The 13,065-nt window shown below is 37.7% G+C and overlaps 1 protein-coding gene across 1 annotated transcript; it reads left to right on the top strand.

The window, feature by feature from the left end:
- Positions 1–613: 613 nt before the first annotated feature.
- Positions 614–2,217, top strand: LOC140141435 (uncharacterized). Its single transcript, XM_072163291.1, has one exon. The coding sequence runs from the start codon at positions 625–627 to the stop codon at positions 1,759–1,761; it is 1,137 nt and encodes a 378-aa protein (XP_072019392.1). The 5' UTR covers positions 614–624; the 3' UTR covers positions 1,762–2,217.
- Positions 2,218–13,065: the final 10,848 nt, after the last annotated feature.

Raw genomic sequence — 13,065 nt, 5'->3', positions numbered from 1 at the left:
CAAAGGTGTTGTTATTATATGATAGTCCATACAAAGCTTCCATGGTCGGTAGAAATTGATCTGTACAGTACAACAGCCCATTTGTAGCATATACAACGTACGCTATAACGATGACTGCACTAACCAGTCCATAACAGCTATCGCGGGGTTCATATTTCCCGCCTGGGTCATACTTCCCCCATGTCCGTACATTTCTCCACGATACTGGTTGTGTAAATCCTCCTATTCTAGCTCTCCACATAGTCGTAGGAACACCCATGATATCCCAGTTTATTTAGGAAACACTTTAGCACTGCAGTTTTACCATAATTTACAGTCAGAACGCACCTATCGAGTAATAATATATGAATTTGGTGAGAGCGAGACGCTGACAGTGTTTGTATTATGCCGCCATATTGGATCCTGCCATTATGCACTGCTTACCAGATACAGTATTGAAAAAAAATGACTGACTTTGTTTGTATGTGTTTCTATAATTGGTAAATATTGTAATCATTGATTTTATAGATGTGAAAAGGGCCGGTGGCCTATATTTACAATATAATAAAACTCTCCTTTTGGGGAGGCTGAAACTGAAACTGAAACTTTTGTGACAAGCGCTTCACAACATCAGGAAACAAGAAAATGCATGAACGTATTCACGCTAAAGAGAAATCTTTCATATGTTTATTTTGTAGCAAAGGTTTTACACGGTCGGCTGACTTGAAAGCACATGAACGTATTCATACTGGAGAGAAACCTTTCATATGCAAAGTTTGTAGCAAAGGATTTACATGGTCAGGTGACTTGAAATCACATGAACGTATTCATACTGGAGAGAAACCTTTCATATGCAAAGTGTGTAGCAAATGCTTTACACAGTCGGCTGGCTTGAAAGGTCATGAACGTATTCATACTGGAGAGAAACCTTTCATATGCAAAGTTTGTAGTAAAGGTTTTACACGGTCGCGTGACTTGAAAGTACATGAGCTTATTCATACTGGAGAGAAACCTTTCATATGCAGAGTTTGTAGTAAAGGATTTACACGGCCGGGTGACTTGAAACTACATGAACGTATTCATACTGGAGAGAAACCTTTCAAATGTAAATTTTGTAGCAAATGCTTTAGAGGGTCAGGTCACTTGAAAGTACATGAACTTATTCATACTGGAGAGAAACCTTTCGCATGCAAAGTTTGTAGTAAAGGTTTTACACGGTCGTGTGACTTGAAAGCACATGAATTTATTCACACTAAAGAGAAGTCTTTCATATGCTCGTTTTGTAGCCAATGCTTTACACAGTTAGGTAACTTGAAGCAACATGAACATATTCATACTGGAGAGAAACCTTTCATATGCAAAGTTTGTAGCAAAGGCTTTACACGGTCGGGTCACTTGAAAGTACATGAACTTATTCATACTGGAGAGAAACCTTTCATATGCAGAGGTTGTAGTAAAGGATTTACACGGCCGGGTGACTTGAAACTACATGAACGTATTCATACTGGAGAGAAACCTTTCAAATGTAAATTTTGTAGCAAATGCTTTAGAGGGTCAGGTCACTTGAAAGTACATGAACTTATTCATACTGGAGAGAAACCTTTCGTATGCAAAGTTTGTAGCAAATGCTTCACACAGTCGGCTCACTTGAAGACACATGAACGTATTCATACTGGAGAGAAACCTTTCATATGCAAAGTTTGTAACAAAGGCTTTACACGGTCGGGTGGCTTGAAAGCACATGAACATGTTCATACTGGCGAGAAACCTTTCATATGTTAAGTTTGTGCGGTTGAGTGACTTGAAATCACATGAACGTATTCATACTGGAGAGAAACCTTTTCGTTTGTAAAGTTTGTAGCAAAGGCTTCAAATGGTCCGGTCGAGTAGCTTGAAAGTACATGAACGTATTCATACTGGAGAGAAACCTTTCAAATGTTAATTTTGCAACAAATATTTCACAAGGTCACATTCCTTGAAAACACATACTTAAGAGAAACCATTCAATTTTTTGTTAAGTTTTTGACAAAGGCTTTACAGATTCGAGTCTCTTGAAAGCACATGAATATGTATTTATACTGGGAGAAGCCTTTTACCTGAGAATATGTAGCAATGCTTTACAAAATCATGAAATTACTATAATTATAAATTATTATAATTATTGCACAGCCCCTTAATACTAATGAACGTATCAATAATTGCCTTTAAAAGACATGGACGTAGTCATAGTAATGAAGTATTGCAATTATAACTTTTGTGATAAGATTTTTCACTGTAGTCCATAGGACCAACGCAATATAAAATTGTCAGATTTTGAGTTCAAAGCGCACGGCCAATTTTCAAAGCGCATTCTAGCGACTATCATATCTGTTCAAAACGTATTTTCAAGTGTATGAGACCACATCTGGTTTCTTGAGAAAAATTCATTTGCGGGAGATATTCATCAATTTCTAACCCAGTATTCGAAGATTTTCGTCTGATATCAAAATCGTGCATAGCAATTCACGTGTATCGATCCCGTGTATTCATTTTAATGTCTCTGCTCCACCAAATAATTATTAGCCAGGCGGTGTCGGTGTGAGGGGGGACCCGAAATTGTTTTGGGGTCTTGAGGGGGGAACGCAAAATTTTTCGTTGAACCAGGAGAGGGATTGTTAAATATTTTTTCCAAAAACGCCCACCCCTGCCGTAAATAACGATCGGTCCCTTAGGTCTTCATTTTGTAAATGTTTCTCACTTATCAGACACCCTCTGGGTCGCACAAGCGCTCTGAGATGTTCGCTTCGTGGAGCTTCGTGGTCATATTTGACAAAGATCTAATTTGCCCTCCCCTCCCGCCCGGTCTACGAATTCCAGCATACACGCCTGGAAATGGTCTGCCAAAAATCGCTTGCCTCTCCCACCCTTTGACCATGCTAAATAAATCTTTGCCCCCCCCCCTTTCGGCGAGCCAAAAAAACATTTCTCCTCCCTTTTGATGTGCCAAAAAAATACCCCCCCTTAATAGGCCTACACATGCAAGATGTTTGGGAACTTGAATTTGAAACCTTAAATTGTCTTATATAATGCGAGCGCAGCGAACAGGAAATTTTGTGTATTAAACGTGTTCATAACGTTTTCTTTTTTTGCGTAATATAAAAACGGTGCCCAAAATATCTGCCAAAATCGCTTGCCCTCCCCTTTTCGACCTGCCAAAATCGCTTGACCACCCCTTTGACCTGCCAACAATCCCCCCCCTCGCCTCTTAGTACAAATGCAAGATTTTTGGGAACCTGAATTTGAAACCTTAAATTGTCTTATCATATAATGCGAGCGCAGCCTGCAGGAAATTTCGTATAGTCTATTTGAACTTGTTCCTAACGTATTTCTACACCTTTTTAGGGCGTAAGGGACCTTTCACAAACACTTGTTGGGGGGACTGATGCAAAAAAATTTCATCGCAAAAACTTTTCTCCCCCACCCCAACAGATCTCAACATTTTCAGGGCCCTCTTTTTGACATAAAAATTATGGGTCAACCCCATAAAAGCATATAAACTCAATTTTCCCAGGAAAGTTTGTGGTCATTTTGTTCAGCCCCCCCCCCTTTAAGAGGGTCAAAAAATGTCAGGGCCCCCTTTTTGCATCAGGCCCCCTAACAAGTATTTGTGAACGGTCCCTAATATAGAAACGGTGCCAAAAATATATGTGCCAATGATCGCCCCCCTCCCCACTTCGAACTGCCAAAATTGCTTGACCACCCATCTTTGTTCCATTATAAGGTATTTTTTTGTATTTGCTATAGCCCTCGAATGAAATGTATTTAATTATACTCGCTTAGGTAGCATTGTGTGTGAATTTTACATCCGAACTAAGCTTCTTTTTTTGGGCATTTAGTGTCTAAAATTGCCCATATTGCCGTCCATTTCTAATCGTCAACCCCATAGACTTTACATGTAAAATAAAAAGGCTGATACAAATTTAATAGCACTTTGTTCGGATGTAAAATTCAAACAAAATGCTTTTTGAGTGATTATAAAGATATAAATTAAATAGGGCCTATCTTTCATTCGGGGGCTATGTGGATTTTTAAAAAATGCTTGCCCCCCTGGCCTGTCAAAAATTCTTTGCCTCCCCCCCTTTTTTTTTTTGTTTTAATTCACCACCCCGGGGTAGGCCTACACATAATTATTGCATGCACTACCCCTTAATTAGCATGAAATTGGTGGCGTGCGCCCTTAATTTCATGCTTACATACAGCTCGTAACCCAATTTAGACTTCGTGTTAATTTTGTTTCTTTGTGTCGACGTTTGTGTACTTTTGACATTTCAGACCTTCTATAATCTGTGTTCAGGCTCAGCAGTTTACATTTTAGTTGATGGTTAACACTTACGGTACACTAGTTTTTGAATTTGCCATTGAACTGTTTAACATCCATTGACCATGATGACATCCAAGGCATATTGTAGGTAAGCTTAAACTCTAGAGCCATTAATTAGGTATGCCAGGTGAATTCAAATGTGCCATCAAACCATTTTATATCAAATTAAAGCCCTTGAGAAAAGAGAGCCAAAACTGACAACCTTTTTGTCATAGCACTTTCCGTAGCAAAGTTACATCTTGTCAAAGATTGACTTTCATCAAAAAGATTCTGCTAGCAAAATTCCCCAAAACAGCATTTCGGGGGTGTTTCTAGATCTTAGTCTCATGACGATAGCACTAGCAGCTTTTTTTAATGGAACTGCTATCAAAATCCCTCTGAAATTCCATGTGCGAGTCACACCGTCATCATCCCTATATCTTCGTGTTAAAAATTGCCGTGATAGTACGATGAATCCTCACGTTTTTCAACAACTACGCATGGTGATTTTATTCGAGATAGGCCGTGCAACTCAGGCTAAGCATACAATTTGAGATTTTGAGCGCCTGCCACACTGTTTCTATTCTATGTTTTACGATTTTCGCATGATCAATATATGGCTGGCCGTAACCGCCACAACGTGGAGCTGCTACGCGTAGCTTACTTTTCGCTTCGCGGAGCTAAATTGACCAATCATGTTAGATCTTTTCATTACGCGGAGCCAGTGGATGCATCCTCGTTCCAGAGAGAAAAACTCTTGCCAAAATTAATGTTTACTATGGGGATTTTAAATGAATCGATTGTAAATAAACCACGACCAGTTGTACAGGATCAATACCATTGTTTGATTAGTGTATAGTCAATGTTACCTTGCATGCATGTGTCATGTGTGTGGCGTGTTTGTTTGTTTGTTTGTCTACTGTGTCAGGCCAGGATCACTGACACCCAGGTACTGATACTCTCATACTATCACGGTGATCATATTGTTGAATGTTGTTGACTTTAAAATAATCATGATGCAGTCATGTCTACAGTAGAACTCACCACGACCTTTGAAGGACTTAAACCCTATTAAAAGCTATTAAACCAAGATAACACTCAATGAAAATGGCTCAACTATGTTACATCAGATCTTCTCTGGTTAAATACACACTGCACTTGTGGCTGTTTTACCTGTGCAATGAGCAATGAGCTGGTATTATAGTTTCAGTTGGGTGAACGATTATAAAACCGAACGCAAGGTAACAATACTGTGGGCTTTTGTTTACGAAATGAGACAATAGTCTGCTTATTGTTAACCAGCGTTCTTGAAAATGAGAAGCTTAATGACTTAACACGGTTTAGAAATAATTTCTTCATATTTTTGGTACAAAAGTACCAATATTTCCAAACACCTAAATTAGCTAAAAATTTAGGACATGTTACAAAACTATATTTTCTAGAATTCCAGAGAATACTTTAAATATTGGCCGGTTATTTTTTACACAGTGACGTCAACTAGGCAATGGCCTATACTTCTAACATACACTATTTGTAGAGGTCACGCGTCAATGGTGAGCGCACTGAGTATTGTGTATAGGAAAACGGACAGTAACTACAGTATGTATGGCCTACTACTAGTATATAAAGTAAATCCGAACTGGTTTGCAGTTTGCTGAAGGTCGAATTCCGCAGGGACACCGCGCAAGTTATACAAATTAGCTCCCGGCGATACACTGCAGATCGCAGAACTGTGTGCATAGTTTACCACCACTCTGCCTAGCTATATAGTTATGTACAATACTGTAGGCCTATGAGTTTCTTATGAGTGCATGTCCATCTTAATAATAAGTCAGTTCGTACTTTTCATAAAACTACTTTTTGAATCATAACTTTCGTGACCGAGGATATCTTGCAACTACGTGACGCTCGTCTGGCAAATTCTTAATGAATAAATTCGCTTCACGTAATGAGTAAGTCGTACTTAATTAGTCAGTTTTACCTCCGAGTAATGAAAAACTCTAACATGATCATGATTGGTCAATTTGGCTCCACGGAGCAAAAAGTCAGCTACGCGTAGCAGCTCCACGTTGTGGCGGTTGCGGCCTACCATATCAGTATCCCATATGATATTTCTATTGCAAGGAAATTTTATTTGTTGTCAGGATTTATCTTAAATACACTAACTGGCCATTAAATACACTAATTAGTGAGGACCGGTCTTTTGCTGTGGATATGTTTAACTGCAATTTGCGGGTAAAAATTTGAAATCCTGGGTAAAAATTTTGATCATATTCAACTCTTTGAGAAAAAATTTATATAAAAGAATGCATGTAAAATCCAGCTGCAATACAATGTACATTATTGACACACTATCACTCTCTTTATCTACGGCAATAATAGAATATCGATTTCAATCGAATTGAATACGATGCTCAGTTTTGAGTTTGTAGTTGACTACTAAGCGACCTAAGCGATCGATTGCTAGCCAATCAGATAGAACTCCTTTTCTTGCGTTCGGTGAAATACCAGTCGCCCGTCGCTCACCAACGGAGTATTAAATTTATATTTATCGAATAGGAAGTCGACACTGTGCGAGTCTCTCATCACCAAAAAAAAATCATATATTTGGGTCAATTGAAGTATGGACAACATATTTTTTATGTAGGTTTCCTTGAGCAAGCGGTTCTTTTAAATTTCAATGTAAATTTGTATTGCCGGTTTAGGCCATTTTGGCTGACTAGCAAATGTGTTATAAACTGACGTTTCCCTCTCATACCTATAGTCAGCCAAATTGGCCCAAATATGGACTAGCCTTTGGAAAGCTTTGGAAGTTGACACACTTTACTATCGTCTGTGTTCGAGGGCTCGGTGCCACAAGGTCATATCTGCATTTCGGCCATTTTGAGAAAATCAGCTTTGACACTTTTTGCCATGTTTCAAATTGATTGTAGAGTGTTCCTTGATAAGAAATGTTTCAGTGTTGTAAACAGGCTTAAGACTGGGGGTCTGGATCAATTCAGCAATGTGCGGACAAAGCCAAAAATAAAGGTTCATGGAATTTGCCTAAATCTTGTGATAGGAAAGGTATTTGGGTCTAATGATTTTGTAACGTGATCAAAATTCGAAAATCCCTTGTTGCCATGGTAACGGTTCTTTGAAGATTGCCACAGGGAAAGTACATTTTTTCAATTTTACAGTTCGAAAAAGACACATTTTTCTAGCTAGCACTAATGAAATTGCTAAATGTATGGAACAATTTAAATTGCTGCTGATAAATACCTATGTATTAGACGTTACAAAAATAGTATTGCCAGTTTTCTCACCCACCTAGAATATTGTGTAATATGCAATGCAAAATACCTCTTTTTTGCAATTTTTTTCATTAGTAAAAGTGGTATAACTTTGAAATTCAATAACTCTCAAGAAGAAGTTTGCTGATTAAAGTCAGGGGTTGGATGAGAATGACTATGAATGGGGGTGATCAACCAACCAATAAAAAAATTGGGGTCTTTACCCCATAACGAAGTTTTACTTTGAAGAAAGTTCGCTATTTTTGATAAAAATGAGCTAATTACATAGCACTTTCACAGTATAAAAAATCCTTTATTGGCTTGTGATTTGCCAATAACATACCCAGAATAGTTCATTGACCCATCATAACCATTGGTTATCATTTATTTAAGTAATTTTCACTTAGTAAACTGCCAGTGACCCCTCCCCCAGCCATATGGTTTAATGCGTGAAAAATTTGCAAAGTTGGGCGCAAAATGGTTACCATGGGCATTAATTTCTTGGTGGTGGTTATCTGTCTTTTACAATCTCTACTCTTCCAAAACAATGGATAAATCGATAATAATCATTGATTGACTTTATCTGAAATACCTCACCAATAATCTAAATATGGTTTAAACATAATGAGAATGTGATAATTTCGTGGATTTATAATATTAAAGTCCTTTTTACCAGTTGTTTCTACCTTATCTGGGGTTTATAGCAACAACAGCAACTGACATGCATACCAAGTAACATTTTTCTTTGTTTTATACAATGTTATCTATAAATTTAGTTCTAAGACTGCATGATACTGAAAACAAATCTCAAATGTAAGAAAGATCAAACATTGTACAAAACAGTAGAAAAAATGTTTATAAAAACATGGGGGACTGGACAATGCACTTGAATTATTGTTTTTAAAATGCAATGTCACAGTTTTTTTGGTTTTTTTTTTGGGTTTTTTGAAAGTTAAATGTGGACATGGTGAAGCCATTGCCAACCCATCATAAAGTGATGCTCAAGTCTTTACTTTGTGTAGATTGTTAGAATTATAAACGGAGTCGCTCATGTGTGGGATTTTCTAATGAGACCATGAACAGTGCTTGACAGATGTCTGTGAGAGTTTTGATGCTGACACTGCTAAGTTTGTCATCTTGTACTCTAAATAATCTATTTGTTCCCAAAGTAATAGGAGTAATGGGATGATATAGTTCTGGTTTCTGCACCGCTTGCTTTAGACACTCTTGATATACCTTTGTATCTGCAGGATCTGCAAGTTCATCATTGATCTCTCGGAAAAAAACTACTTGTGTGTTGTGGGGTCAGATACTCGTCTCAGATGTAGGCCTGCTAAACATGCTAAATGCCCTTTTGTTGCTATTTTACATCCGCCAAAAAACGCATTTGCTTAGCAACAGCAGGGTCTCTCTATTCCCAGCCCCGGATTCCCAGTGACCTATCTGTCCTCTCCATGCTCATACCCATCAATATTAAATTCTTTCTGCTTCTTGGAAATTGGGTTTGTTTGTTTCTTGCTGACTATAGGTTAAATACCACTAACTATGTATTACACGGGGTTTCGGGGTTTCAATGGCAAAATGGCTAATTTCGGGTGGACGTTTCTCATATTCAGAACTCTCAAAGTTAAATGCCACTAATATCAGGTGAAACTATATGATTTAGATGCCAAATGATCAAAAACTCAACATAGGTTGACCTGAGACTTTTCTTGTTTTAACGCACTGAACCGTAAACACCTCAAAATGGCAGTGCGCACTCGAAGCTGAAAGTTACAATATGGTAGGGCGAATATTTACTAAAAACCGTATAGCCGTGCGTATGAACATTGGTACTATTACAACAAAAATGTCATATAATGAGAGAAAATATACCATTTTGAAGCATCAAACCCTACAAAGTACTTTTTTTGGCTATATTACTTGATGCCATGCAAACAAATAGTTACTCGTCGTGTTTCCATGTATCGCCTAGGCCTATTAGTGGTATATAACCTTTAGGGCCAATTCATGACCTAATCATATCTCTGATTCAGAAAAAATGCATTGCTGTCCGTTTGTATTTCCTCTTATCTTGGCTAGAAGGCTTTTTAATTTTAATGTTTGTAATTTTGTCATATTTTCCTGACTGAATGTGAGCTACTAGCGTCAATGCTTCAATGCTTTATGTATGTCGATGTACATGTTTCCTTGGGTAACTGAATAGCGTTTGCAATACCTCTTGAATCCACCGTAGCTAGTAGATTCATCTACTGAAGATAAAGCTTCACATACTTCCTATTGCTGATTGGTGTTCTCGTAGAATTGGTGAACACTGTTGATTGTACTGGGTTAGTACTAGTAGCTGCCTGATGTTAAAAGCAGCACATAGTTCATGATGTTGATGATTTTCAAATGTTTCTTGGTTAACATTTTCTGATGCTGAATTCTCTGAAGATCCATCTGCTGGATATGAAACTTTACATGCTACCTGATGTTGAGGGCTAGGCTTAAAACTTCCAAACGGCGTGCCAAAAAGAATTGCTTGCCCCTTCCGGCCTGCCAACAAATCTTTGCCCCCCCCTGCACATGACATAATTATGTTTGAGTTCCCAATTTGCAAACCTTATAATAATGGTCTAGATGTACATGTATAATGCAAGCATATTTGAACATTTCTGCACTGTTTGTCTAATTTTTGTCCATTGCCACCACCTAGCTTGCAGTGGCAAACAAAAACCTGGGCAAATCAGATGTGTCGTTTACCGGTTTATTGTCAGTACCCTATGAGCTCTTTGCGACGGCTAGGAACCATGGTATAGGTTCATGTACTAGACCCCTCACCCCTTTGAACTGTCAAAATTGCTCCCCCCCCCCTTTTTTTTGGGGTGTTGGCAAAAATTCTTGGAGTTGGTGAACTCTGTTGTTTGTACCGGGTATCTAGCTGTCTGATGCTAAAAACAGTGGCAAACTTACATAAACCTGGGCAAATCAGATATGTCGTTTACCGGTATATTGACACTACCCTATGAGCTCCTCTGCGACGGCTAGGAACCATGGTATATATAGGTTCATGTACTAGACCCCTCACCCCTTTGACCTGCCAAAAATTGCTCCCCCCCCCCTTTTAAAAAAAAAAAAACCCCCCCCATATTTACCCTTCCTACAGGACTTATCATTATTGCACAGCCCCTGATTGGTGTTCTCGTAAAGTTGGTGAACTCTGTTGTTTGTACCGGGTAGCTAGCTGTCTGATGCTAAAAGCAACATGTCTTCCAAGCGCTGCCCTCTATCTGTATTTGAATAGCGCTGCGATCTGTCTAATCTGCATAACATGCTTAAAAGGCCTGTATGTATAATATAGCTTGTTTGTACCATTTAAAACGGAGACTCAAATTTAAGAAGTCACTTAATCTTTTCATCAATAGAAATATATTCAATAATTATTTCATTACGGTTATTTAAACACAATCCTTTTAAGCGAAATTTGTCTTTTTTGCCATAAATTTCCCTTTAAAAATACACATTTTTTCAAAAACTTGGTACTTTTAAAAAGCCAGAACTTCTTTAGAAGTTGAGACCCCAATTTTTTGAAACTATATATCTGTCAGCAAGGGTTCACTCTAGCTATGCCACCATACAATTACAAAATATCAACTTCTTCTTTGCAGTTACACCCCTTCAATGTTGGGGTAAAATGACATATACAATTTTTGCCCAAAAATGTGCTTTTTCTACTTAAAATTAAAGGATCTTTTAAAAGAGTGACAAGCTCTTTCTTCATTTGCAAGGACTACCAAAGCATGCCCCTATCTGAAGAAAAAAAAAATAAAAAATTATATCACATCTTATATATTTGTGGCATTCGACCAAACTTTGCCCTTTTTCAAAAATGAAAATTGTAAATTTTGGTCATTTTCGACTAAAATTTGTTTTGTCCGTTACCATGCCAACAGGCCAAATGCAACTTTTTAAATGTCATTTTAAAATGTCCCCCTAAACCCTTTCCATGCTAAAAGAATCAAGGATTTCTATTTTTTTGAGTTTGTCCACATATTTAAAATTTTGCTTGACGGTAACAGACCCCTAGTCTTAATACCTGCCAAATTTAGTCATGAATATGATTTTTATACAGTACCTCTTGCGAAGTGTGAGCATGACATTTTTTTTAAATATTGTTTATTATTAATGTGCATGAGCAGATAGGACCTTGTGGCACTATGCAATTTGAAGGAAACCACATTTAGGCCCATGTTGGTTTGCTTTGAATTACTGGGCTCTAGTGCGTCCGCAACTTGAGTACGGCACAGCAGCATGGAATCTGTATGCTGAAGGAGACATCAAACTGTTGGAAGCCATCCAGAGACAACCAGTGCGATTCATCTGTGGAGAGTATGGTAGATACACAAGCATTACACCTCTGCTCAGCCAACTTGACTTGGATCTACTAGCCACCAGACGCTTGATGTCCCAATGTACCATGTTCTTCAAAATACAGTACCATCCTACCATTGCATCCTACCTCCGGAAGAAAAAGTCACCAACTCAGATATCATCCTGTTCCAGCTGCCAGAGATACTTACAAGTACTCATTTTATGTAAGAACTATACCAATCTGGAATAGGCTACATCAGGAAGCAGTTGAAAGAGATGAAGAGGATTTTTACTCGCACTTTGTATATCTGCACCTACACAACTGCACTTTGTGAAGTCTCCATGGACAAGTTTCAAACTTTCTTGGAGTGAACTGACTGAAGACTGTATTTCTGTTGATAACGTCATGGTAGTGTACACTGTACACACAATATTTTCATTTAAATTCGGGTGCATTTGCATTATATTATATTATATTATAGTGTTAATTATTATTTGGTACAGTGATCTTCAAAGTAGGTAAAGGGTAGTCAATGTCCCAAAATGTTTTGAGATCACAAACTTTTGCATTTTAATACACTTCAAAACATTATGCGAATCATGAAAAAGTGTGTTATGAATGAAGTGATCATTATTCAAGTTACAACATACAACATAATTTAACTATGAATACATTACAGCCAACATGCCAGTTATTAGCTCAACTGCCCAATCAAAATTTAAATGACAACCCGTTAGCAAGAATTATAATACAAAGATGAGAACCGAGTCACTTAATTAAACTTGGAGGTCAGTGATGGATAAAAATCAATTCAAGCCATGTCCAAAATCTTCTTATAAATGTAAGATATTATGGAAATAACTGCTGAAGTCAGTTTAAGGGGGTACTACACCCATTGCATTTTTTTTTTTTTTTTTTTGCATTTTGTGAAGAAATGAGAAAAAGAAATTGGACAAAGTGGTATGCACAATGAAGGGCAAATCTTCTCGTTCAATTGGTGGCATCAGTATCAATGACGCATACATGCTTCTAATGGTATAAGCCAAAAAGTGGTACATCACTGATGTTTTAAATTCACTTCATTTTGGAAAGCTTACTATCAACGGATTTTGTTAAAATTT

This window comes from Amphiura filiformis, chromosome 19 (assembly GCF_039555335.1).
Source record: "Amphiura filiformis chromosome 19, Afil_fr2py, whole genome shotgun sequence".
Taxonomy (NCBI): domain Eukaryota; kingdom Metazoa; phylum Echinodermata; class Ophiuroidea; order Amphilepidida; family Amphiuridae; genus Amphiura; species Amphiura filiformis.
This window is presented reverse-complemented; position numbering and strand designations above follow the sequence as displayed.